We start from the raw sequence: 27,956 nt of genomic DNA on the forward strand, positions 1-27,956 counted from the left end.
TTATTCTAACTGTGGTAATAATAATACACTTAAAATCAACTTGGATTATGAGGGTGCCTTGATTTTCAGCATTTCTTTAGAAACTTCATATTGTTTCTTGTCTGCATTATATTCTGTTTGTAATATTCTGTTTTCAAATTCAAGAAACAACCTGCATATGAAAAGAGTAGGCATTGGAACCGATTAATTTAAAATCAGTCCAGCAAACCATAATTAACTATTCCAAGCAATTTAATGATAAGGCATTTTCTAGAGATTTTCATCAGATTCAGTTATGCAGCACCTTGAGTTATTGTTAAAGCAGTGGTGAATTTTGACTGCATCATCACAATCACTTCTCACTCCATAAATGGGCTCCAGTAGATGACACAGTAGCACTGTGCTGTGCTTGCGCACCCTGCTCTCACCCTGTGTACTAATTTAGAAAGCACAAATCTTCATTATTTTAGTTACTGTGCATAGAAGAAGGTTCAAAGAAGAAGGAAAAGGATGGTAAATAGGAGTATTTGAAATGTTTAGTAAGTTGTTGACATCCTGACAGGATGTCTCACAGGACTGAACCAAAAGCTGTTCTCCTAACTGTCCTCACAAAACAGCGAAGAACAAGATCCAAAATTTTAGCAGCATAAAGAACTTGGACAAAATGTGGCCATCGACACTAGCATGGTACAGAAAGAAAAGGCAATGGGTACTGTGGGATTCAAGTCAGCTCTGGTAGTGAAGGTCTTCCTGAAAGCTTGAGGATTTCTTTGCAACTCAGAACTGCAGATAAGATGAAAGGAATGAGAAGATGGCCATGTGTATCAGGATATCTACTCATATTTCTTGTTAGGAAGAGACACAGATAAGTATGTATCATTTGAGTCATCCTATTTATTGTACATGGCTGACAATTCATGCTGATACAGTGTGTTTCATTCAGTTTTTGCACTGAATAATGCCACACTGTCCAGAAATTAGCTGACCTTCAGAATTGTCCTACACTCATTTGGTGATTTGCTAGTGTGTTCTCTGGAACTGGAGTCATGCTGGTTTTAGGATGCCAAAGCCATTGCTAATGCTTAAACTTCTCGGTTTTTGTTTTCACTACCTGTTTTTTTTAATCCAGCCATTGCAATCAGGCTCATCCTTCGAAAAGCTTGAAATATGAATTATGAGGAAAGAATTTCAAAAGTATGACTATACTTGGGACTTAAAACTTCACTAATATTTCACTGTGCTCTGAGGGGCCTTTTATTAAACCTCTCATTGCCATTTACTGTGGTTACATAGCAGGACTACCCTTTCTGCATTTTTTCTTAAAATGTCAATGAGATAAGGACAAAACAGACAGGTGTTTGGAACAAAACTTGCAGAAGAAAGATCAGATAGGCTAGGAGAAGATTTGTAAGGGTTTTAAAATGGATTAACTGGCAACCCAGAAGCTGGCAAAGAAGGCTTTCTCTGTAGCTAGTTAGCTGGATGTTGCTACTAGTACTGATTTAGAAGGCTATGGAACAGAAAGGGATCGTACCAGGATTTCCTAGAATTTGTACCATAGAAAGAATTTTGCTGGAAGGCAATGCTAGTACACTTCTGCTTCTTTGATCCACACACCGAGCTCAAGGATGTCTTTTTTTCTCTGGTAGTGTTTGCCCTGCCAAACCATTTTTACAGAGAACAAGAATTTTTTTCAAAGACTTCCAAACATGCCTCTTCAGCTAGATGATGAGCTAGTATGTTTTGGGAGTTGACTTTTTTACTTCTGTAACCAAAGTTGGAGGAGTTACTTAATGTAATTCTAACCTTCTTATTTCCCGAAGCCGTTTGAAAATCCCAGAGAAAAGTATCAATTCACCAAGCTTTAAGACCAAAGGATTCTGAGAGTAGTTCTACCGTTGCCAGTTCAAAATTGTTTTCCTGTTTCTTCCATTGTCTTTATCTTTTACAAAAAATGCTTCATGTTTGCTTTTACTTGGATTCTTAGAAAAGCAAACATTTTATTAATAATCAAGAAATTAATTTTTAATAAACATTCCATAAGAAAGAGTTTCCACATCTCCCATGCATTTACTATGCTTTTATTATTGAACCACCAAGAAGTATAAGATTTGAAATAAAATTGATATCTATCTGAAAGAGGTGGGTGCTGTCCATGCACTGAAAAGTACAATCAGAAAACTTAAAATACTTAACATGAAGTTAAGTAAAAACATTGTATTTTCTATGTTTTCTTTTTCATAGTTTAAATATTTGTATTACAATATGTATTTCAGTGATGGATGTTATCTTGGAGGGAGCACTTTACTAAATCAAGCAGGCTTGAAATCTCTGAATCTCTTGGGCTTTTCAGGCTTTGTTAAAACATTCTTACTTGATCACACAAATTTGATGTGTTGATCAAGGTGGACACTGCTCTATAACATGCTCCCTAATTATGCACAACAAATGTCTTTCAGTTTCCCAAATTTACTTTAAGTATTCTTTTCTATGAACCATTTATCCTTTAAATTATTTTATTGCTGGAATTTGTTCTCTCCAGAAAAACGGGATATTTCTCATAGTGGCTTTAGGACCATGATTTTTTCATGATGTGCAGTATGCCTAGTTCTGGTTGTTGTTACAAGGTTGATTTCTGGATTAAACAACTTTTACAACAACTTCCATTAATGTTGTTAAAACTGTGCTACTTTTTGAAACATAACAGAAGATTTACATTCCAGTCTATTAAGGAGCAGAGAAGTCTGGCAGCGAGGTTGGCAACAAGGGATTTTAGGTTCTGTCAAGTTCACCAGCACAACTAATACAGTGCGTCATCTGTGCATGGAAAAGCCCTTGTTGGATGAATTCAAGATTCACAACCTCATAATCAGAATTACCTCAAAAAAACCACCCCTTGTCATCCTTGAAATTCTGCAGCCATTGCAGGTCATCCCAGAAATATCCTCTTCGAGCAGCTGACACTTGTTTCATGGATCCAGAAATGGAGCTGCACCAGCAAAGCTGATCCAAGAAAACTTCTTCCAGAAGCAGCTGGTCATTGTCGTTCATGTTGTCCTTCGGTGCAGCTGTACACAGACTAACCAGTGCCTCTGCCAGAACTGTAGCAAAGCTTTTCAGTACTATCCAGGTTGGCTTAAAAAACCCGAAGCTGTCCTGCAGCAAGGTGACAAATACATATGGAAGAGACCCCACTTTCCAGTTGCTGAAAAATGTGTCTGCCAGAGGCAGTGTTACAGCCATGCAAACATGGGCTTGGGCTCCCAGGGGCACCTGCCAGAGCCCTGTGGATGCATTGGATATACATATAGATATATAAAACTAGCATTGGCTTTCTTGCCAATAATTTCTGTCTGTGTTGGTTGAGCATGCTGTTTTTCCTTTATATATTTATTTGGGTTTTTAGGGATTTTTTCAGTTGTGCCTTCCTGATAGTTTCAGTCTCTTGGTTCAGATCCATAAACTTTCTGATTGTTTTGTTCTTTTGCCCTTACTATGAGTATAACTCTTTGCCAGAATAATGTTTTAGGATTTTTAACTTGGTTTGACCTGTATAGCGCAGCACACGGCTCTTGGAGTTGTTTCTGTGCAGTTTATGTTTCCACATGGAGTTACCATGTCCTTTGTGCAGAACTTTGTCTTTGTGAAGCTCAGGAGGCTCTTTAGTCTGTGTGCCAGGCTGTGATGCCAGTTAGCAGCAGTCCTGCCCTCCAGCATATCTACCACTCTCCCAGATTTGGTCTCACTCAGAAATGTGATGAAGGTGCATTTCACGCCATTTTCCACGTTGTTAATGAAAGCATTCAGCACAATATCAGACCCTGAAAACATCATTCAGAACCACCTGCCTGTTCAAGCTGGAGCCATTCACCACTGTCTTTGAAGCCTGACAGTGCAATCAGTTTTCTTTCATGCAGACTTCATCTCCCAGCTTGTGCCACAAGGGTACCAAAGGAGCCTGCAAAAGACAGGCTGCTCTTTCCTCAGACACAGAGCTCATTATTTCATTGTAGAAGATGATCCAGTTTTCTTTTGTCAGCCAGTGCTTTCTATTCTCAGTCTCTGTCTTGTTCTTCCTGTGTCTGGAAATGCCCTCTATGAGGACTTGCTCCCTACACTCCAGCCTGTAGCTCCCCCAAACCTGTTCCTTGCCTTCTTTGAGTTGTTGTCCAAGGTTTTGTTTCTCATTCCCCAGAAAATCAGTTAACAAGAGACTGAATCTCCCAAGGGGGAAAACTTTGGGGATTAGAAGTTCTCTTTCCTAAGATGATGTCATTGAGGGTTTTTAGCATAAATAAAAAATTATTTTGCTATCACATGCTATTCAGTGGAAAATTTTCAGTGAGCTCTATTTCCAAGTTACATTTCATCAGACACTGTTCAGTTTCTTCATAGTGAACTAGACCCAAAATCTTTTGGTAACCGATTTGAACTGAGTGTTGACTCTTTGCATGTCAGAAGATGGATGTAAAATTCCACTTCTAGCCAGACATTATTCTTCGAAAGTGAAAAACTGGCTTTTCAGTGAATCAATCACTTTACATACCTATGTAGATCTGATTTTTTAGGAGCTCATTCCTGTTAAATTGTAAAAATTGTATAGAATGTGCACTGATGATGTGATGCATTTTTTTGAAAAAGTATGTGAAATTGGAAAATCACATAAAACTTAGAGAAGAACAGTAAAATTAAGTTAAGCAAGATGAATGTGTTTGTACATATTTGAAAGTTTATGACTTTGCTTATAATTTAGTAGAGGAGATGCTGCTGGGAGTAAGGATGTATCCTGTGTACTTGTGAACTGATTTACTAATATGTAACTGGACTATACTGTAATATGGCATCTATTTTAATGTTTTTTCTAATGTCCTAAACATTTTGCAGTTGTTCCTTAACTCAGTTAAACAGGCTGTGTGTACAGCAGTTTACAGAGTATCCTGTGTTCGTGTTTTGCAATGGCTGCAGAAGTGCTTTGGTCTACCAGGGCTCTAGGAGAACACTGCTGTTCATAGATATATTAAGAATTAATCCCCCTCTCCAACTGAGCAGTTAATGGATATTGATCACTTTTTTGTCGTGAATTGCAATGTATTCTATCATTTGAGTGTTGTTTGTCAAAACTTTTTACAAATTGCTGTGCAGGACCTTGTATCACAGCTGGTGTAGTTTAAGGTTTGGACAGAGTCACTGTGAATGAAGCCCTGCTGTGAAATAAAAGTCAAAAGGCATCTTGGCATCCCAACCATTTCCTTGGGAGAAGATTACAGCCTGAGTATGTTGAACTTTATTGCCATGGGCCTCATGACAGTATTCAGAAACATGCATGGCATTTCTGTTAAAGAAACTCAGATGTGCTGAGACGCAAGGGATGGCATTCTTGTTTTTATCAGTATCTTGCAAAAAAATGTTCAATTTTTTAGGCTTTTGGGGTACAGTAAAAACACGGTGACAAATGTGTAATTTATGTACATAAGAATTGAGGTTCCTGATTTCCTAAACATAATTTGTAACGAGGAGGAGGAAATGACTAACCTCAAGCCTAGACGGAAATGTATTTGTTGAGAAAGAGGGGGGGGAGGGCTTGACAGCTCTTCTTTGAGTGAAATGTTGTTTCTTGTTTCCACTTGCTGTGAGATCAGGAGTAGGATGAAGCTGCATACAGAAAATGTGTTGCATTTTCTAGCTTGTGAATTAGTGGAGTAAAGCAAAAGGAAACTTAAAAACCATTGAGCACTGTGTGCTTGTGTAATTGCATCTAAATTGCATCGATTGAATTCTGTTCCTTACACCACTGTGTTTCAAGGGCAGGCAAACCTTTGAGAATTCAGGGCCAAGTGAAAACAAATATGAAGTTCTTCAGGAAGTAAAATACCTCTAAAATAAAATGGGATCTCCTGCTATGTGGAATGGCAGTTCTGCAGTATCTTGCATCTTGTTGCTGACAGGATAGGTTCCTTAATGAAATGATCATTGCAAAGGCTTCTAATCAGGCAAAAAGACCACAAAGTCAAAACAAATCAGTGAGGATTCTGCTGGGTTGGGTGCTGTTCCATTGCCTTCTGCCCTGGCATCACTCTATGGCATGATGGCCATAGAGGACAAAGAAATGATTGAATGTGGCATAATTCATACCTGTGAGAGCACAGGTAAAGTCTGTGATCTGGATTTGTGTTCAATTACTGCTCTCAGATAGCAACCAGGTAGCAGTCTGGGAAGCCGCTCCTCAAAAGCCCAGAGTGTCATTCTGATCAGTGTTAAACCTGGAAATAGTAGATGCTAAGGTGTACTTTTTTGGGGTTTATTAACTATGAATCCTTGCACCAGCATTTAAGCAAAACAAAAATTAAATTAAAAGCTTGTGTTAATGAGTGACACATAAAATGTGCTAGGGTCATTTAAGAAGAAAGAATTGTTTTTTATGAATTAATAGTTTTGAAAAGCTGTTTATATTATTAGCAGAGCAAGAAAATTTAAAAGTAATGAGAATTATTTAAAGCAGTGTCTCCCAGGTTCTGAGTTTCTTTTTGCAGTTCTGCTAAAAGATAAGGCAACAGGTAGTCAGCCCTGTGGACCTTCTCAGTATGTTTACTTTCCATCCTATTTCTCAGGTCCCAGAAGAGTTCCATTTAACAAAATTCTAGCTGCTTCAATAAGGTTTGATTTCACCTTTGTCAACAAAAAGGAAAAGTTTGATTCCACTATAAAGCAGAGCAGCAGCTAGCATTAATGGTAACTTCACTAGGCAGAGCTCTGTATAAATGCAAGAAAGTAAATGCACATTGATTTTCACTGCAAAAGGCAATTTTGTGTATGATTCCAGTAAGAGGATTTAAAACTTCCTTGTGAAGTTAATTGTATGCTTTTAGAGTAATATAAGTGATTTCTCTCATACTGGCATTTATTCCAACAAAACATGCCTTTTTGACTATTGCTTTATATGGTGACTTTATCGATAAAGTTAAAACTTGTATTTCAAATACTTTTAAAAGTTACTCTGGAAATTCCAAATAGGTCTGTGTTTTTTCAAGACAGCCTATAATTAATTAGTGATAATCAGATACTGCTAAATTGTCCATTTATTTACTTGCATATTTGTTTCTGCAAGGATTGAATATAAAGGACATTGATGGTAACATCAATTAACGTGTTTTCTTTGATCAAAACTATCATTTGTAATAGTTCAATTGCATTAATGTTGTATTTGTATATGAATGGATAAAGTTTATGCAGCTTATCCAATGAAAAGGAAAAATAACCTCTTTAGAATTATTGCTATGAATAATATTGTAGCTCTACATGATGAATCCCTATTCCTTTTAACAAACAAAACATTGTTTCTAAACTGGACTGTTGAATTCTCTTACTGCTTTAGATAAAAGTAATAGTCTTGTGCATCAGGATTGACAGGTAATATTTCCAAAATATAAACTGCATCAACAATAAAAATCCTCTGATTCAGTAAAACCCTGCCCACATAACATATCTGTAAGAATAAGGATTAAATCCTGACCCCAGTGAAGTCATCTGTTGAATTTGTAACTAATGTTTCACCTGTAATTTGTAGCCAATGTTCTGCACATAGTTACACATGCTGACTTAACAGTTCTTGGGTTAGTGCTTTAAAAACACATATGACCCTAAAGTTTCTGGCTTTTTTTTCTTTTTCTGGATTCATTATGAGCTTAGTCCTGGAGGGTGCTGAATGCTCTTGGTATGCCTGAAAATTGACTTCAGTTATTCTCAAGAGGGACAGTGCAGAGTTGAGCATTACTTGAGCAGTATTTTTAATAGAGCATGCAGGCATCACTGTACTGCCAAAAAGGTATGGATCAAGAGCTGCCATGTTCAGCTTTTTAGTTTGGATGCATTCACTGAATGCTACAGTGATTTCATGCCATAGTCAGGCCTGTGGGGAATTCTGTGTATTTATGGTGTTCCTGAATGTAAGGCCAAATTGGATCTCAAGTTTTTGGCATACTTGGATTCCTGTAGATTATTAAAAATGTGGTGTCTGTTTGAAAAGCTTAGTGGCCAAAGCAGAATGGGTTTTAACACAGGAAGTTAATGTATCAGGTAGCAGTTAATGAGAGAGACTATCAAGATGAATTTAAAAAGAAAATTCCACCTCAAATGTTATCTGGATATTCCATACACGTCTTCTAGATTTTTATCATGTTACTAAGAGAAAGCAGAAATCCCTGAGAGTAAGTTGTTGTTTAATGGAGGAAGAGGGGTGAGCTTGTGCTTCACTAGCTTGGGCTTGCCCTTGTGGGATATCAAAGGGGAATTAAAGGCCTTCTTGAACCTGGGCCTGCACATTCAGTGGCAGATCAAGGAGGCTGCTTTTCCTGGGGTAACTTTTCCTGGCTATTTTTATCAGTAGGACCACACTGCAGAAGGCATCTCAACTTCATGATGATGTACAATACCTTGTTTTTCAAGCAAGCGTTCCAGGCAGTACTTGTTCTGAAGTCAAGAGTGAGGAGCACAGTTGACTCCTCTCCAGCACCAGAAGCCTAAGCCACCTACCAGATTCCAAAAGCCACTGGTGCTTCACCATATCAGCCCCATGTGTCCAGCCAAGCAGTCAAAATCTGTGACTTCCAAGCTCTCAGCTCTGCAATCTAGTGACAATATCTAACCACCAAAGTTTTGCTGCATATTTAAACTGACTGGAATATAAAAGTAAATCACATGTGTTGTCAAAGTAAGCGATGTAAGGAAAAACATTCTCCTTTTATTATTCACTTGTCAATTCAGTGTAGCAAAGCTATTTTAAGTGTACATGAATTCCTGTAACACTTCCAATCTGCTACAGAGTTCAGCAACTGTCTGGATATATGATCAGTATGGCCAGAACAACATGCCAGGTTTTCACTCAATTAGGCATGGATTCAAAGCAGTACTCTGCATATGTCATCCTGGAAGTCTGTATTTCACTGTCAAAAGACATTGGTTTTTTGGTGATTAATTTGCTGAAAATAATTTTTGTTCTCCAGATGTGGTTCAGCTTCATTTTGTGTAAATTAGGTGGAACAGCTTTGATTATTTTATGGTATTTGATTTTTGTCTACTCTGTAGCAGCAGTAAGAAATACTTTTCACAATTGGTAAAGACATTATACATAAAGCTGGATTGCTTTGTTTCAGAAGCCTGAATTAATTGCCTACAACACAAATATGACATTTCCAATACTTTGGTTTGTCTGTAAAATTGAGAAGCTGAGGTTTCAGTGCAACATCTCTTTTAACTATGGCATTCTGTCTTGCAGCTACAAAACAGGCAAACAGTTAATTAGTTCCACTCATCTTAAAATAACAGCATTATAATTTATTCCTAACTGAGATCCCTTTGTATTCCTTGTCATACACTGGAGAAGAAAAAAATGTATATAGATAATACTTCCATACTACAGGTCCATGTACTGCTGACATGGAATATGTGGAGAATTTCATACTTGCAGGAAGGAATGGAAAAATAATCCAATGTGTTGTTTATATGGTGATGATATATATCTTTGAGACATATGTTAGCTCTTGGAGTATTGAATGCTCTCTAGGTGAAGATACATTGCTCAGTTTTTATAAAGATATTTTTATGTATATTTTGGATAAAAGCCCAAACTCTTTCAAATAATTTGAGCTAAGGGATTAAGTAGGTAACCTGAAATTGAGGATGGATGATTTTATACCTGGTTATAAATAATCATGTACAGAAATAAGATATGTATCTCTTTGAAAGCTGTTGCACATTCCTAAAGATTGGAAAGTTGAAATTTAAATGGGAAGTGTTATTGTTAAGTGAAAAAGTACTAATAATATTTATCATATATTAAACTAAAAATACATGTGCTAAATTCCAAATTGGGATTAAGGATATGTGTAACAATAGGAAATAATGCAGAAATGGAAATTAGAAGCATAATGCAGAAATGGAAAATTTAGCCTTATGCCTCTGAGGTCTTACAAACTAATTTGGGTTTGTTATATCCATGTTGCAATACTAAGAGCCATTATTGAAACATACATTGGGTTTCTCAGTGTCCATTTTTGTTACTGTTTTCCTCTACCAGATTGGAATGTGTTATGAAGTGTGAGAGCTTGCCAAACTCTTGTTGTCCAGGCACAGTTAGCATTCATGCATTTGTGCAGAGTTAGACACGTTAAAATCCTCAGTAACTCTGTGCAGAAATAAAGCTTCACAATTGTGAACTTGTTGTATCCTTTCTAGAATATATATGCAAGCAGTTTCCTAACTGTAATGGACATTGGTACTCTGTTTCTATGAGCTTTATTAAAGTAATAGAAGATGAAGTATTTGTTACCGAAAAATCACAAAGATTGAAATAGACTTTAAAATTATGAGAAGCAAAATAGTCTTGTGATGAGTGTTTTGGTCTGTTGTTTTAACCCTGTGGTCCACAGTCACTCAGCAGCCATTTAAGAGCAAAAGTGAGATGGATACAAATAACATCCTAATGATCCTTAACATGATTGCTTTTGTAATGTAGATTTTCTGTTTCTGCTATGACAGTTGGCTGGTGCCAGGTTTTTGCTAGTTACTCTCTTTTAGAGAGCTCTGATGTGGGATGAAGACGTAAAGTCTGGTGGAGGAACACTTGAGATATTTCAATTTTGTGTTTTGGTCAGATGCTGTAGTTAATGGGAGTGTGGTTTGAGTTGGAGGGTGCTCACTGTTACAATGGATCTTAAAAATATTAAAATGAATTCAGTTGGAAATGTTGGTTTCCCATTCATCATCCAGGGGCACAATGGTGAGACATTTGTCTAGTGCAACTCTGTGCATTATTGTGTTTTTCAGCATTGGCAAAAAGAGCTCATGAAAAAACATCTGATCACTTTTTTTAAAAGTATAATTTTGAACTCTTGATGGGTATATTTTGTTCTTTTTTTTATAGTAATAAAAATTCAAGTAGTTTATTTTTTAAATATTAAGTTACATTCCAATTCTGGTTTCTTTTAAAAGGCTTCCGTAATAAAATCACAACTTTCATCAGACAATTACTAGTTGATTTACTTTGGCATACCCTTCTCTGCCTAGAGAGACGTGAGTGACACACTTGACTGTTGAATGAAGCATTCAGAGACTTGAAGAGAATGGGTTTTCATCTTCTTTTAGAGTTAACCTTGTGCCAAACTTTTGTAGAGGTTGTAGAGGTGATTATTTCATATTGCATAAATGTCACTTCCTTCACGTAGACGTTTTGAAAGGGCATTCTTTGGTCATCACATCACTTCCATTTTAGTCAGATTTGCTGTTGACCCAAATGGAAGCAAAGTACCTTTTTATTGTTTCCTAAATGAGGAAAACTTTCCTTATTATATGTAAACTGTGTCAGTGAAATTGTATTTTAGACATAACGAGTGAGAAATTGGCTAATAAATTTCTAAAATGGAGAGAATCAGAGCAATACCTGTCTAGGAGAAATCATGAGAAGATATGTATAGGTGTACATACATAAATATGTTATTTTTATATGATATCAAATGATAAAAAACTACATTCTATATCAGAGGGATGCCAGAAGGACTCCATAAGGCAGAAATTACATTATAGTGCATAAAAATGGTTTTGCTTATTTTGTTCTATGTTTTTTCTTGCAGGATTGTTCTTCTTCAGAAGAATACAGCATTGCTGCAGCATTGCTGCCCCTGACAACTGCCTTCTATAGGGTAAGTTTGTGTTAAAAACTATTGGTATTTCGTATTTTTTTACATCACATACATTATTAAAATGGAGAAATGGATGACAGAAAATACATGATGGTAGGAAGAGTCATTCTAAAACGTGTTGATGTTAATGGAAATCATCTAATAGTTATGGATATGGCTCCAGAATGACATTTATTGATGTTGGGTCATTATGATAATGAGATGTACACCCAGAACTAAATCCATGCTTATATGAGAGTTATAGGTTATTGAATTTTTTTGAGTCATTGAATTATATTTAGTCCCTAAAATAATAGAAAAGAATAATTTTTGATGTTACTTATGTAAAAACTATTTATTGCCATAGTATTTTGTTTAATTTGGTCTCTTGAACATGTACTAGCCAACATAGTAGAATGGTCACTCTGCTACAATTTGCCAATATAGTACTTGGCCAAAAGTGCAAGTTAAGTTTTCAGTCTGTGTAGTTCTTCATTTTGGAGAATATTATGAAGGGCTTGTTCTAAGGGCTTGTATATTTGTTTTCAATTTCTTGTTTTGGTTTCTTTTTGGGGGGAGGAAGTACATAGTGTTTGATAGTGGCAAAATACAGTATGATAGTAAATACAAAAAATGTAAATAATACAAATTTTGTAAGTAATTGTTTCCAAAGGAGAACTTCTGTAGTATGACCATTTATTTCAGTATCCCAATAAAATAGCACTTTCTCCTTCTGCATAGTTCAAGTCCTGCTTTTTAGGATGCACACAGCTGAGGAGATACATTCACAACGTGGACTAGCTTGCAATATGAAATAAACTTGGTTTAATGTGAATGTTGTTATACAACCCAGTTTGGGAAATATCTGTTTAGTCATTGGTAATTGGTACACCGTGATATTGCAAAACAGTAGTTGCTGTGACAGCTTATTTGGACATTAATAATATGGAAATGGAAAAATACAACCTTCCACCCTTCAGATGGTGTATGAGGTATTTATGAGTAGCCATAAGTAAAATGCAGAAAGTTTCCTATTTTAGCCTAAGGGAAACCAAGGTTTCTGCAACAAGAAGCTGAGAAATCAGTCAGTCATTTTTAAGTTATAGATTCTAATCAATTTCTGGGTTTTCTTTAAACTAGAAATAGATTCTGTCATGTGGTTTTTAGAATGAAAAATTGAACTTCACCAGTCATAGAAAACAAAATCATCTGTTTGAAAGCAAGAGCAATTTTGACAAAGTTAAAAGTGTAGAAGATTTCTTGACATTTCTCACTTAAACTACTACTTAACAACATATATGGAGCATAAAGTGGCAGATTTTTTTTTTTCTAATTATTTGGACTGTAAAAAGCTTTTATTTAAATGGGTTTTATTTTATGGCTGTACATAATAACCCAAGACTGCTTTTGGGGAAGAGTCTACAGAGTATTTTTATTCTGTTATATAAATTAGCATGGTGAGATACTGAATTTCTCAATCCCAGCAAACAGAATTTCTCCATCTTGAGTTCCAAGTTTATCTTTCCCTGTTCCCTCTGTCTTGAGTCCTTGAGTAGCAGAATTGTTGTTTCACATTTGTTGCTGCCACGAATACTTGATCTGAGGGAAGAGCTAATGAGCTATAGAAATTTTCCCCTTTCCTATTTTATTCTTACTACTCCATAAATTCTACATTTTGGAGAAGCTTTAGTTTTCTTTTATGTTCTTGTTTTTAGTTCTGCTTGTAAAAATAGCCCAGAGAGTCTTTAGCTCTTTGCCTTGAGAGCCACAGGGAGTATTTTGGGGTATTTGTAGAAGTTTGGTTAGATTCCTCACTTGGTAAAGTTTGATCAAGAAGGAAAAAATTTTAAAAAGAAGCCAGTAAAAAAACCCTATTTTTAATGTAGTATCAGGAATGTTGAAATAAGCTTAAACAAGTTTTGATTTCACCAAAAAGCAGAACAAAATGCTGGATTAAATATAGAAAATATTAAAGTAGTTTCTTCTATACACTTGTATTTTTTGGTAGGGTTACCAAGATCTCACACCATTTCTCTCAGAGAAAATTCTCTGAAATCTTTTTTTAATAGCCTAGACTATTTAACTCTAAAAATATATTCAGGAAACTGTGAGTCCCTGGATGGAAGAAGCATGATGAGTTTTTTAATGTTCCTGACCTGAATTAAAAATTAAAGTAACCTGACTGTTAACTTGCAAAAGCCAGCTGTTAATGCATAATAGAAAAAGAATTTTGTTTTTCCCAGATCTAATCCTCAGGTTCAGTGATGGTCCCCTTTGGTATGTCCCATTAGATACAATTCTTTGGCAAAAGGACTTATTTTGGTATAAAACTATTCATACTAAACACAAACTGACATGCTGTTCAGAACATAAGATCATTAGACAAACTTTGCAGTGATTAGTTAAAATTAACAGTTTAAGGTTCAGTTTGGAATTTGAGGGAAAAAAATAGACTTTTTGGAGCATTTTTCTGCTTCTTTAGAAGTTTTCAAACTTGTATAATAGACTGGAGTGTTCTACCTGGCATGAAGCTGTGCTTCAACATGCAGAGCTGTCTGACCTCTGCCATGGGGTTGTGTTTGTGCTTCCCAAGGATGAAGCAGTGCTTGGCAGAGTGCATTTGTTTTATTGGTGTTCCTGTTATCAGAATACCATGTTTAATGCCAGCAGCATATTAAATCTCATTTCACTGACCCCTGTTGAGACTGGAAATGTTTTTGGTAGCCAGGAATAGAGAGGAATTGTGCATCTGACAGTGACACGGGGTTTTATTTGTATGTGCATTGGTGTAATTGCACAGGCAGTGCTCCAAACCAACTTAGCAGTGATAAAATCTGTAGTAGATCTAAAAATGTAGTAGATTTCTATCAGTCACATATTTTGCTATCTATGTTTGCTGTAGCATTTTAATGGGAAATTATGATGGGATTTCATGCCACAGCATTTCATTGTTAATGTCATTCCTGCTGCCTCCAATGACGTAGTAAAAAGAAGTTATACAACATCACAGTTCCCTGATGGAAGAACTGTTGTGTACATAATATTTTAAGTTTCATTTTAGTTATCTAAGACAAAGCAGACCACAAATGAAACAAGTACCTGTTCTTCCTAAATAGCTTTACTGTATTTTACTGTGCTTAGTGTAGCCACCAAGAGTAAAAATAACACCAAGGTGTATAAATAAACAGAAAAATGTGGTTTTGTTTGAGTTCAACAGACAAGCCAAGAAATTGAGTAGTGAGTGCCTTGGTCATCCCAGGACAGTAAGACAATTTACAACTTGGAGATGATGTTGGTAAGATTCTGGAATGGTTGTGTCATGCATTAGCCTTGAGGGATTTTAAAATATTTTTGGTAAAACAGCACAAAATTTAAAGAAGGGAACAAGCTGGCATGATGTAACCCATCTTGCCTTAATGTCTTTGCTTATTTAAAAACTAGTCTAGGGTATTTCTACACAGATCCAATTAAAATTACAAGAAACATCACACTGTGTACAGCATGCTAGGAGCTCTTGGGATGTCTGGTGAAATTTCAGAATTCTCCCTGAAGTCTGGTGAGTGATCTATTGTGAAACTTGATCAGGCAGGATTTGATCTAAGGCACTCTAAGTCAGAGCTGATGGGATTAAAGTCATAGACAGGAAGTCAGCACTGGTTGCATATTTGTGGCCTGGAGTAATAATTGAATTTCTCTAGAAAAAATAGTCCCAATGCTTCTTAAAAATTTTAAATATCAGACACAAGCTGTTAGCAAAGTGTGACTCATCAGTGACAGTGGACTTTGGTGTGTACTGTTAATGTCACAAAAACAAACAAATTTTTGCTTTTTGGTTAGGAAAAGGTTTCAGTTTACCGTTACTAATACTGTCGGAATTTTGTTTAAAATTGAAACAATATAAATAAAATGTATTTATACGTGAAGATAAAAGAATTTTTCCATGTTTTCATGGTACGGATGACCCATGCTTATTTGGTATGTGCTCGCTTCTGTGTATAAAGTAGAAATGTAGTATTCCTTGGTGCTGTGGAAAAGAGGTCTTTTACTACATGTGGGAAGAAAGGACAAGAGGAAAAGGATGTATTTTAATCATGTTTTCCTTTTATGAACTCATCAAGGAAGACAACTGGACGTTTGCATAACTGGCATTGTCCAAGTCACCGGATTTGGATTCGCGGTTTCGTTACGGGTCCCTGCCAAGGTGGCAGGATGTGGTGAACGCCACGTTGCCTTGCTGGGAGGCTCAGAGTGGAGCTGGGGGGGATCAGTGGCAGGCAGCAGTTCCAGCCTGCCCTGGACAACAGGCACAGGGAGCAAAAGCTGCTCCTCACTGCTGCTCCAGCCAAAGGCCACTTCTCCATCTTCCCTCCCTTTGCATCTGAGGTGATGTTTGACAATTGGATCAGACATTCTTTCTTGCATTCCTCAACCACTGAATGTTATACAAAGTTATGTTCCCCTCTGAACCTGACTGTGCAGATCATAGTACAGTTTTCTAACTCCCAGGGATCTTTCCCAAAACCTTATAAACAACATTTTATGGTTAAACAGTATATAATCATCTGTGTTCCCATACCTTTCTGAGTATATTCCACCACGTTGCATAGTCCATAGTAACACACCTGCAAAGTTTTTTTTTGTTTGACATTCAGAAGTGTTTGAATAAAGGAAGTGGCGTAATAAAAATATATTATTCTGAGAGTAAAGTTTTATCTGTGTAGGTATTATGAATGGGCTTCCACATTTATAGACAAGAATTTCTTTAAATTGCAGTATCCTGAGCAGTATTGTTTTTCAGCATCACAGGTGTTTAATTTAGATTTCTGAGTTGGTTGTTTTTAATGGTTTGATGTTCACTTGGAGAGTGCTGGTCTAGTTTAGGCAAAAATAACCCAATGCAGTAAAGTGTTTCACAGTGTGGATGTCTTACATTCAAACTGACATTTTTCATTTAGTAAGATGCACTAGAGAATGCTTTGTAATTTTTATGTGGCTAAATTATGTAATTCTTGGGAGGGACAGAGGAAAAGATTGGGTTTTTTTATTGTTATTTTATTTTAATGCTTCTAAGCCACAAAATTTCAAATAAAATTTCAGCTGGATACTAATGCTAATTTTTTTGTAGCACTTGAAATGGAATGACAGAAATGAGTCTGCACTTTCACAGACTGGGTCTGACTGAAATCCTTAGGATAGGCCATCACTGGGCTGTTCATCTGCATGGCTGTCCATTTCTCATTTGTACTCCATGTTCCTGTATCTTTATGGAGAATGACATAAAATTATATAAAATAGGAGACTTTATTCAGTGTTTTTAAATGAGCAAAATTTGGTGTAAATCATTTAACTTAAAACCTTTGAATATTTGAACATTTATTCAGGCTGTCTTAAGAATTATCCTTGGCAGCATTTTTGGGATGACAGATATTTTAGTCCAGGTGTACTGGAAGTGGGTTTTTCTAATTTTTTTTTTTTTTAGTATTCTTCAAGGTAAATACAAAAATTGTGATTTCAGTAAAAGGTTGAATCAGTAATAAAATGTGAAACTGGAAGTATTTAATGTTAATACACCAATAGAAATAATTCTAATGTTTTCCATAGTGAACTATATATATGCTCATTTGCATAGCATAATAATAAAATTAAAGTAATTTCAGTGTCTACTTTCCTAGCTGAAAAAGATTATCATGTTTCAGTACCACTTATGGCAGATGTTCAATGGAAGAAAGTCTTTACTCCTTGAAATACCTGAATAAATGACCATTCTACTCCAGAGCCTGTTAGGAGTAGGAGGGATTCCCAGTTACAAGGATAAGGGCTTTCTCTGAAGATTGGAGACAGTACTAGGGAAATTCAGAATAATTTACAATATTTTAACTATAATCATGAAGCTCTTTTCCAAGAGAGACCCAATTCAAGGTTCATTATGTAACAGAAGCTTCATAATTTGAAATGTACTCTGTGTTACAAAGTACTGCTCTGTTACAAAGCAGCTACAAAGTCACAGGGAAGTTACCCAGTGAAAAGCTGATGTGCAAAATCTACGATGATGAGTGAAGAGTTAATTCTATTTTTGTGTCTTTGTTAGGCAAATTTTACAGTTAGTATCAGCTGGAATCAGTGGAATATTGGTTCACCTGTGCTGTGGATAACAGTAGAAAAATTGGTACTGCCATTACCTCTGTTAGTGTATAACGATATTATATTAGTGTTTAATTTAGAGTTTGTGTGAATTAACTTCAATTTCTGCACAACTATGATTGTCCCAAGTAATTCTCATAATAATCAGCATGCTTTTGGCCTCCTGGAAAGCTAGAAAGACTTTCTGTAATGAGTTAGCTTTCTACACTGAAATATTTTCATTCTTGCACCTAGTTATTATATTTCCTTCTAAAAGTTTCTCTCCCACTCTGGTGTGCTTGGATTGAAATCACTTCTACTTTAGTATTCTCCACTCTTGAATTGCTGGCTTTAATTTAGGAAACTCCCATCGTGAAAGACTTCCTTTATTGTCTTGGCAAGGAGTTTTGTCTGCTTCCATTAATTTTCTTCTTGTATCTCTATCCTGCCAGTTCTGATACTATCTTAGTCTATGGAAATGTTTTTGTTACTGAAATAGTATTAAGTAACATTATTTTTAGTACTAAAATTATTTTTATTTACCCATTCTCAGAATGCTAATCCCTTTAAAATAGAAATACATTAAGTTGCCTGCTTGGAAAGAACATGGCTGTATCAGCCAGTGCATAATATGGAAGAAGCTGAACCACAAAAGAGTATTTACAACATTGTCAAGTGTGTATATGGGCATTGTTTGCATTCCTGGAAAATCAGGGAGCCTTAATTGTGGACCAGAACTGTTGGTGTTGCTTTTGTACAAAAGAACAGAAAAATGAAGATACTTAGCCTCAAGAGTTTACAATATGTATTTGAAATAATTAATAAGACTTGAAGCCAGGCAGTTTGAAGCATTGGAAGGAAGCTGTGGAGTCATCATTATTGTTCATGATTCATGACAGTCATCATTATTCATAATAAGCATCATTACTGTTGGTGATTCTGTCCACCATTAGGTTAATTATGGCTGACGTTTTTACAGACATGACCTAAAAGCAGTATTTTATTGACTTTCAAGAGAGGATAATGTGGTTACTTGGCAGGTCCTTATGAATATGAGTGGGGTCATGGAAGAGCACTTCTAAGGCAATAGTCAAAGTTCTGTCAATATTTCCAAACACTCCTACAGTCAAAAATTTTTATTACATCCATTAAAAGTTCTTTTCATATAAATATTATAGTTCAGTATTTTTTTTTTGTAAAAGCAAATATACTTTTCAAGTTAAAATAGAAATCTGAGGATTCTTGTTAGTTATGATCAAGTGGTTTTGCAGTATCCCTTGCAAACACAGGCACTGAAATGTCATGTCTGATTCTTAGGATTTTCATTTGTGAACTTTGGTTATGAATGGATACATATTGCATGCCAGCAGAATACATTTTTGTGTCTTTGCAGTAGAGAATATCTCACTTCCAAAACTATTTTTAGGTGGGGGGTGTGGGGATCAAACCTGGAAGAAATTAAATAGAAAGGTATAATATGACAGGTTAGCTTATTAATAGGAGACACTAACTGGATAATGTTTTTAACATGTGTCTTTACAAGGAATTTTGGAAATTAATTACTGAGGTAACTTTGCTCTGTTGAAGAAGCTGGCTTTCCCAGAATGATAACATCATGGGAAACATGGGAGAGAACTTTGCAATTGTAGTTCCTTTCCTTAGTGGTTTGTGGGAGGAAGTACTTGGTCAGTAGGAAAAAAAAGGAAATTCCCCCAATTAAAATAAGACGTAATGATAAATTTTGTAGTAGATTTCTGTAACTGAGGAACTGATCCACTGCCTCCTAGAATAAGCAGAAACCTGTTCCATTTCCACTAGTACTGGCTCACATAATTTGTAACTGATTTCGCTTGAGCTTATTTTCTAGAAATGGTACGGAACTCTGGCTTAACAAATTTCGTTTACTTATAGCCCATCTCTTTGTCTTTACATTGTTATGTCTAGGGGGGATTACAGTGTTACAGAAATTCTGATTCAGTTAGAATTTTCACCATGAAAGAATTTCTGGTGGTTTAATTAAGATCTCGGGTAAAGCTTCTGACCTTAAAGTGAAGGAATGTAAATGAAGTAACAGAGTCCCATTACTCTGTTACTATAGCGTTTTCCATATGTGTAAGTTCAACTTTGCCTCCTCATCACTATGTCCTTATCCCAATAGAATGGAACTTTCTGCATGGAAACACAATTTCCTTCATTGAGTTCAGTTTTGTGGTAGCATTATTATCCATCATCATTTGAGTAGCGTTATTTTATGTTACCATGAGAGAGCAAATGCTTACAGATGGTAAGGGAGAGAAGTTGTTGATATATTTGTGTGTATTGCCTGCTTCTGTGTGAACATCTCTGTTGATATCCTAGATATCTCATCAACTATTTAAACTGAGTGTAACCAAAGAATTGAGATGTCACAAATGCTTTTCTGTAGAATAGGTTTTCCTTACACATCTGAGTGATCCAAGCCCATGATTGAAGTTTCTATCTCCTGCTCTTGTTTTCATCCATATACCTGTGATTTTTCCATTTGCTGCTTCGGTACCCTTCATGACAGTACCTGCAGTTGGAATTCTTGGTAGGATTCTCTTCTTGGCTTCCTCTGATTCACCACAGCTCTCTCAACTTGTTAATACCACATCAGCTTGTTGCTATGGGTTCATAACACTGTGCCACTAAGAATTCACTGGGCAAATGTTTAGCTCTTCTCTTCCTCATGCACTGCACATGCCAAAACTGGGTCATCATAATATTGCACTTCCTATTTTTGCCCATCCTCTCTCTTTCACCTTTGGAACCACATAATATATATATATAAAATTTGTATTGCCAAGATGAGATCTACTACTGTTAAAATTTTATTAGTTTGCAATTTCTATTCTGCATTGTCTTAGATCTTTCAGATTTGCTCATCCTGTTCTTGAGGGCTACTTGAGGACTCTTATTGTTTTAGTAGTTTCTTCAGATAAAGGAATGCTGTATATGAAGAAAATTTCAGAAAGAATTTGACCACTGAAGACAGAGAAAGCTGCCATAGAAGAAGGAAAATAGTAATTAAAGGAATGCTAGAATTAATTGAGAGAAGAACTTAATAATTACTTTATTACCCTTTGGGGGATTACTTAGATGATCTGTTTAGCTGGGCTTTAAGTTACGTGTCAGGTCATCAATAATTCTAAGAGCCACTACCTAAATAAAAATAAAACCCATAAACTCATGAGATTTACAGGTTTATTTGTTTCTGAGCTTTGTGGGTAGAGCCAATGCCAGCATTGCAGTGAACTCACAGGTGCACACTCACTGCTGATCCACCTAATGCCAAAGGGATCTGGTGACTTTTTAGGAGATTTAAAAAATAACTGTGTCAAAATTTTTAAAACTCTTCAGATGGATTCAACATTGCAATAAAGAATTTGTGAAATCTGTCTCTTAACCCGCCAAAACTTTAATGTATTGTATAGAGGGGGGAAAAATCAACCTATTTCTCATCTACTTCTTGGAACTTAACCTTATTTAGCACATCGAAGTTCTGGTATGGAATGTCTTCTCTCTTTTTTGTGGAATTTGGACATCCTTCATTTTAGATCATTTTAGTTTCCTTTCTTTCTTTGTATAATAGAACTATTTAAATGTCTTTTTATCTCTTTTTATCTCTTTGGAGGCAGTATGTTATTATTTACAGTATTTAATTTTACAGGGAACTTCATATTAGTATATATCTATCTTGGTACATATACGTAGCAATCTGAGGTATTCTGCATGGCTTTAAGTAATGTCTAGTAAATTATACATGACCTTCAGGAATCTAGGATTGGAGACCATGAGTAGTTAGATGTTTAAGTGACTTTTGCCAGAAAATGTATACAGTAAATAAAGTTCTGTCCAGAATTGCATCCCATTTTTACAAAACTCTAGAATTCTATTGCCCTCTGCTGGTTTAGTGTACCTATCTGTGATTTGGTAGCACTGAATTATGAGTGAATTGACATTCCTTTTCTTTTTCATGGTGGAATAATTGATAAACAGTGTAATGGACCACTTTACTACTCATTTTATTTTAAAATAGAAGTCCGTCTTGTGTCTGGTTTGATGGCTTTCTGAAGGCAGGAGAGGTGGCAAATTTTTCTCTTTTCTATTACTTAGATTTTCAGGTTGGATATGAAGCTTGATGTAGTAGTTCATCTTTTTTTTCCTAAAGTAGTGAAAGTCAAACTAAAAAAAATAAACAAGCTTCTTACCTCATACTTTTCATGAACTTCCCCCACATTTGTGTCCACAATACATGTGGGTATAATTTTATCCTTTAGGCCAAATAGGAAAACCATTCACTGAATTGAATTTTTGGCCTGATGTTATCCATGCAGCACACAGTCAGACTTGGAAACATATTCATGTTCAATTATACTTGTTTGAGTATGTGCATGTAATGCGCTTTAAAGTGAAAGAGTGCAGATTTAGAATAGTCACTTGGTGGTGACTGACTGGATGTTCATCTAAGCAGCTCAGACAGAGACAAGGAGCAACTCTTCAAATTGGCAGTGCCACAATGTCCTGGTGATCTCTAAGGTGCACTTGGACACTTCCAAGGATAACTGTAACCAATAGAGAGGAAGTGCTTTGGTATGCAAGGTGCTGCAGTAGCTTCCTCACAGAGGTCAGGTGGATAACCCACATTCCTTGAGGAGCTGAGGAGGAAGCTACTCTTTGCATTCAACAGTATCCTCCTTCTCACTCATTTTCCTTCATTTTCTCACCAAATATATCCAAACCAATAACTCAGGCTGTCAGCTGGAGACAGAAATCCACTTTATTTCTGTAGTAAATAGAAATAAAAATCCACTTTATTTCTGTAGTAAAGTGGATTTCTCTAAAAAATAGAGTACTATTGAGTTTGCCCCTTCATTTCCATAACTGAGAGACATGCAGCAAAATCCTGTAAGAAAAGAGCAGTCTTAGATCTATTCATATTCTGTTTTTTAGTCTTTTTGTTTTGAAAATCATTTTCTGACTTCACAATCAATACCTGGATCCTTTGCTTTGCTATAATAAACTTGCTTCCTCTTTTTACTTTTGTGGTGTAAAGGAGAGTAACTTCTGAGTGATCAGCACAACACATGCTTTTCTTTTCAGAAACAAGCAATCTAGATAATGTAATGTTACAGAGAAGCTCTTTGAGAGCCTGCACCTCACAGCAAGTTTGGGAGTCTTCGAGCTGGTGCACATTTCTTACTGAGCCACAAGTATCGTTTTCGCAATCGAATCCAATGTCAGGAAACAGGCTAAAAATTCTAGGCAGGTGTTATCCAGTACCCCTCAGGAAAGTGGAAATAACGGAAAGATAATTCCTGAATTCAAGAAGTTGCCTATGTAATCATATATAGCAAGTCCCAAACCTACCTTGTATTTTCTCAAACGGCAGTATGTAATTATTTTGATAGGGGTTAGGTCTGTTTCATACATAATTTGGGAGGGGAGTGTTTAGGGATTTTAAGTTCTGTTAATCTATTGAAAGGATTCAGTGTCCTTTGCAGAAAATTACTGATATTTTGTTGGTTGTTACAATTTACACCTCAATGCTCTTTTTGTCATACTGACAGCTTTAGAATAAGGACTTCATCAGTTCAGAACTATTTTTATTATTTTCTTCTGGGGTCTTTTTTAAGCTGTCAGTCCCTAAATCCTCCCTCATAAGTAGGAAATTCTTTTGCTGCCTCCTACATTCATTCTGTCTGGCTGATGTGAGTTATTGGGACAGAGAGAAAGAGCACAAATAGCAGTGTAGTTTAGCTGCCCTGTGGAGAGCTAGGTGAAGATACGTTTTATATATGTAGTATTGCTTGACGGAAAACACCAAACTACTGTTTTACTTAAACTGGAGAAATTCTGAGCAAGTTCTTTTGAATGCAGCAGTAAACACTGGGGCCCTTTTAATGTGCTAGATTAATTTGCATTCTAGTGAAATGGGCTGACTAAGCACTCTCAGGGTAGAGAATATAGACGCTGCAAACTTCATGGAATGCTTATATTTGTACCAAGAGTATTTTTAGTACATGGATTTAGAACATAGGAGCAACAGTGTGCTTCTTGAGGTTGGTAATATTATTGCTTTTTTTACAAACAAACTAACCCAAACAAGAAGAGAATCCAAAGTGATTTTGCCCAAAATAACTGGCAGAGCCAGGAACTGCAAGTTCTGATTTTGATTCTGTGCTCTGGCCACCGTCAGGTTTTGCCAGTTGTTTCAACACATGCAGGTGATGAGAACGATAACATTTATGATCACTGAGCTTTTTGATGTGTTTTCTTTCATACTTTTGTAAAGAAACTTTTTTTTTATTTGGGCTGGGAGTTAGTGTTGATTTATGTTGGTATATTTGAACATAAACCTCAATTGTTTAAAATTATATTTTCTATATGGTTGTTCATGGTTTTAAATTATGAGCACAGGAAGAGCATCTAAAAAGCCTCTCAACTTTCCTGTCATGTTTGCCCCCAAGTGGAAATAATTTATTTCATTTTTATTTCTGTACACCCAGGGTTAAGAGCTTAAACTTCCTTTTGAGTTTGTGTCAAAGATCACTGCGTCTTTACCCAGTTTACACAATTACCTGGTTTGGGCTGAGGTATCAAAGACAACTGAGGAGTTTGATAGTAAATTCACACACAAAATGTATGGCATTTACTGCTCAAATTGGCATGAGCTAACCCTACCAACTAGCTAGGCTTGAACAGACTATTTTTTTCCTTTCTCCTTTTGTTTTTCCCTCCCCCTTTTTCTTTACTTTCCCCTTTTTCCTTCCTCCTCTTCTTGGTGTCACACTCCCATTTCACAGATCAATTGTAACTGGGAATTCAGTGTCAATGAAAAAAACCAAATAATGAATCAAAGTCATGACATGGCTTTAGTACTCACCTTTGTTTTCAAGATAATGCTGTCCATGTTTTTATTCCATGATACACCTATCATCCCCATTCCTCTGTTACACAGGTTTTGTGAATCTGGATTTTGAGTTTGTTGAATGACTGGGCCAGATCCATTCTGTTGGCCCTGTGGTGTATCATTCATATGTCTTTGGTTTTTTCAAGGGATGTCCTGCAGTCTCTACAAAGATCGGTAGGACACTATTTATGCTGACCTGTTCTGTGATTTTACAGCTGGGTCAGGCATGAGAGATCAGTTATCATTTCCTGTGATCTGCCATAATCTGCACCACAACTGAAATGGGCATCTGTCAAACAAACCATCTTCTCTCTCAGTCTGTATTGACTAAACAAAGGCACATTCAACGTAATTTGAATCTTCTATCTATGTAGATTTCTGAACAGGTTACCAAGAAATTTTGATGACATTCTGCATGAACAAATAAAAATTGTATTGCTCACTTTCAGATGGCTAATCACAAGAAGGGACTGCACTTGGCTAAATTTTATTAGCATGTCACGTAGCATTTCCTCAGACATAGAATTTTCAAGGACTTTTGATAGGGAATGAGTACATGGCACATGATCAGGACTTTCAGTTCATGCTGTACTTGGAAGAGCATAGCAAGGAAAACACAGTTTGAAGAATTGCAAAACCGGATATCTGCAAACCAGACTTCAAAATTTTTGGTTGTAATTTCCTACCCTTCCATTTGAATGCCCAGGTGCCAGCTAGGGAAATATTAAAAGTACTGGCTGTTCTGTGCAATTCTACAATTACAAATATTAAATTGAGTATATTCATGCTGTCCAGGAAAGTAATTTACAACATAATCACTAAAGTAAAATTTAAGTTCTAGATATAGTGTGTGCTTCAGGTATGGGTTGTATTGTGAGTGATAGTCATTAAATGAGGCACCCAGTAATGTATTGTATTCTTCAGTTCTGCTGCAGAAATAATCATAAGCACATTTTTAGATTGCCTGCTTCTTTGCTACATGCCATGTACAACACAGATTTTTTGTGCCTTCTTTTTTTAAAAAGTAGGAATATATGACAGAGGATTTCATTCTTCATTATTCAGGTCATTGAAATAAATTTCCTTTCTTTGTATGTGGTTATCAAGAATATTAAACAACTCCCTGGGAGACTAGTGCAACCTAAATAAATAGATGTGCTTGAAAAAAATGGTTCATTCATAATGACTAATGCTGTAACAATTCTGGGTTTGTTTGAGACTTTACAGTGATCCAGACCCTTGTGGCTTCAAAGAACATACCCAAATTAGCACTCTTTCAGGAACTGGATTTGGGTCATACAGTTCAGTAAATAACTCTGAAGATAACAGTGTATCTAATCTTCTGCTGTTTCAACAAATGCAGTTTATTGGAAGGACTCAGTTGACACTATTATTTAAATTTTCATTACTGCAGTTCTGACTTCTAAATAAAATGAGAAATAATTTTCATCTCTTTGAATACTGATTTCTGTGTTGTAGGACTTGGTTATTAAAAATTAGATGTTTTGGTGACAAGGAAGATGTTTTATATTACAAATGTGTTCTGTACTGTTAATACAAAATTCTTACCTTGATTCTCATTTTTCTGCTCTGAATCAAGAAAACCATGCCTTGCACTGGCATTAGACTTGTATATAACCTCCCTGTATGTTAATTTCTCGAATGGCAAAAAATCGGAGATAATTTCTCCTTCTCATATTGCAGTACAAAAGTTGATATAATTAATATATAATAATATAAATATATAATCATATATATATATATATGTCTCAGTTCTGAAGTCATACCCTTTAAAAGAAATTAAATAATAGGACTGATTTGCCAACTTTGCACATTTTTTGCTTTCAGAAATTAGCACCTGGAGTTAGTCAGTTTGCTTACACCTGTGTACAAGATCATCCCATCTGGACTAACCAACAGTTTTGGGAAACAACTTTCTATAGCAATGTGCAAAATCAAGTTCGCTCCCTCTACCTTACAGCCAAAGATGACAACCATGCAGTACAGTTGAAACAAAAGGTAGGAAAATATAAGAAATATTAAAGTAGTGTTTTTATTCACATTTATATTATCTTCTAAGTTACAGAGAGTTCTGCTTTTTCCAATTTTATGTATTTTTCTTTGCTTTCCTTCCCATATTACACAGTATAATAACATGAGAAATAATAAAAAATTACATTTATCTGCAAAGCATTATAATTTGATGTTAGCCCAACTTAGTGTGGAAAAAGTATTTGCAAGATACCTAGTCATTTATTAATTTAACATCAGGCTTTAGGTCACTAATATCAGCTGCCAGATTCCTTTATTCCTACTTGACTGTGTGCCATCTACCTAATTTGCTTCAAGCTAATGCTAGAATTGGACTCCAGCATATGAAAACATGAATGTTTCAGCTGGTCTGGAAGCTATTTATATAAAAGCTTCCCTCACCTGAACATCCTAGGAATTTGGAGAATATTGCCTGCATTAAGCCTCGTTATTTCTCAGTCTGATTTATGCTTGTTATTTTGTGAGCTAAGTGGATAAGCTGAGGAGAGCAGCTATGTTAAAGTCAGTAAACCACTGTGAGGAAATGTGGAAGATCGTATGGCATTAAAAGGATCTTAAAAGAAATGATGTTATTTAGATCTGCCCACATTGTGCTACTGGTGCATGTCACTAAACTGCTCTCAAAGCTCAGTTCCCATAATCAAAACTCTCCTTAAACCCTACTGATGGTAGTTATTTGCTCTTTCTTTTTAAATGCATATATAGTTTAAATAACTGAAGAAGTTTAGTAAGCAATTTAAGAAATAAAGTTTTGACTAAGCATTGTTTTTTTAGGTTATAGCTTTATTATTTCTTCTCTGTCTTTCTATTTCTTTCTCTGTGTCTTCTAGGAGAAAACCCCTGCAGACCAGGATAAGACAGCAATGGACCTGGCTGCTGAGCAGCTGAGGTTATGGCCAACTCTGAATAAACAGACACAGCAGGAGCTAGTCCAGAATGAGGAAAGCACGGTTTTCAGCCAGGCCATTCATTTTGCCAACCTCATGGTGTACCTGCTGGTGCCACTGGATACAAGTAAGAACAAGCTGCTGAGAACATCAGCCACGGGCGACTGGGAGAGCGGGAGCAACAGCATTGTCACCAACAGGTGGGTGTCCAAGTCCAGGGCTCATCCATCAACTCATTTCAAGTTCAGTATGTAAGGAGAGCAGAAGTCTAACATGATTCTTGTTAAATAACAACTTTGTCTGGAGTCATTTACC

The 27,956-nt window shown here is 36.0% G+C and overlaps 1 protein-coding gene across 5 annotated transcripts in view; it reads left to right on the plus strand.

Moving 5' to 3' along the window:
* SBF2 (SET binding factor 2) overlaps positions 1 to 27,956 on the plus strand; it is a 228,137-nt gene that overhangs the window by 152,801 nt on the left and 47,380 nt on the right. For all 5 annotated transcript variants that reach the window (XM_085063120.1, XM_085063121.1, XM_085063122.1 and 2 more), the window contains exons 17-19: positions 11,604 to 11,672; positions 26,551 to 26,721; positions 27,585 to 27,841. In XM_085063120.1, coding sequence (XP_084919246.1) covers positions 11,604 to 11,672; positions 26,551 to 26,721; positions 27,585 to 27,841 — 497 coding nt within the window. The remainder of the gene's footprint in view (positions 1 to 11,603; positions 11,673 to 26,550; positions 26,722 to 27,584; positions 27,842 to 27,956) is intronic.

This window comes from Lichenostomus cassidix, chromosome 5, assembly GCF_008360975.1.
Source record: "Lichenostomus cassidix isolate B80296 chromosome 5, HeHo_3.0, whole genome shotgun sequence".
In the NCBI taxonomy this organism is placed as follows: Eukaryota; Metazoa; Chordata; class Aves; order Passeriformes; family Meliphagidae; genus Lichenostomus; species Lichenostomus cassidix.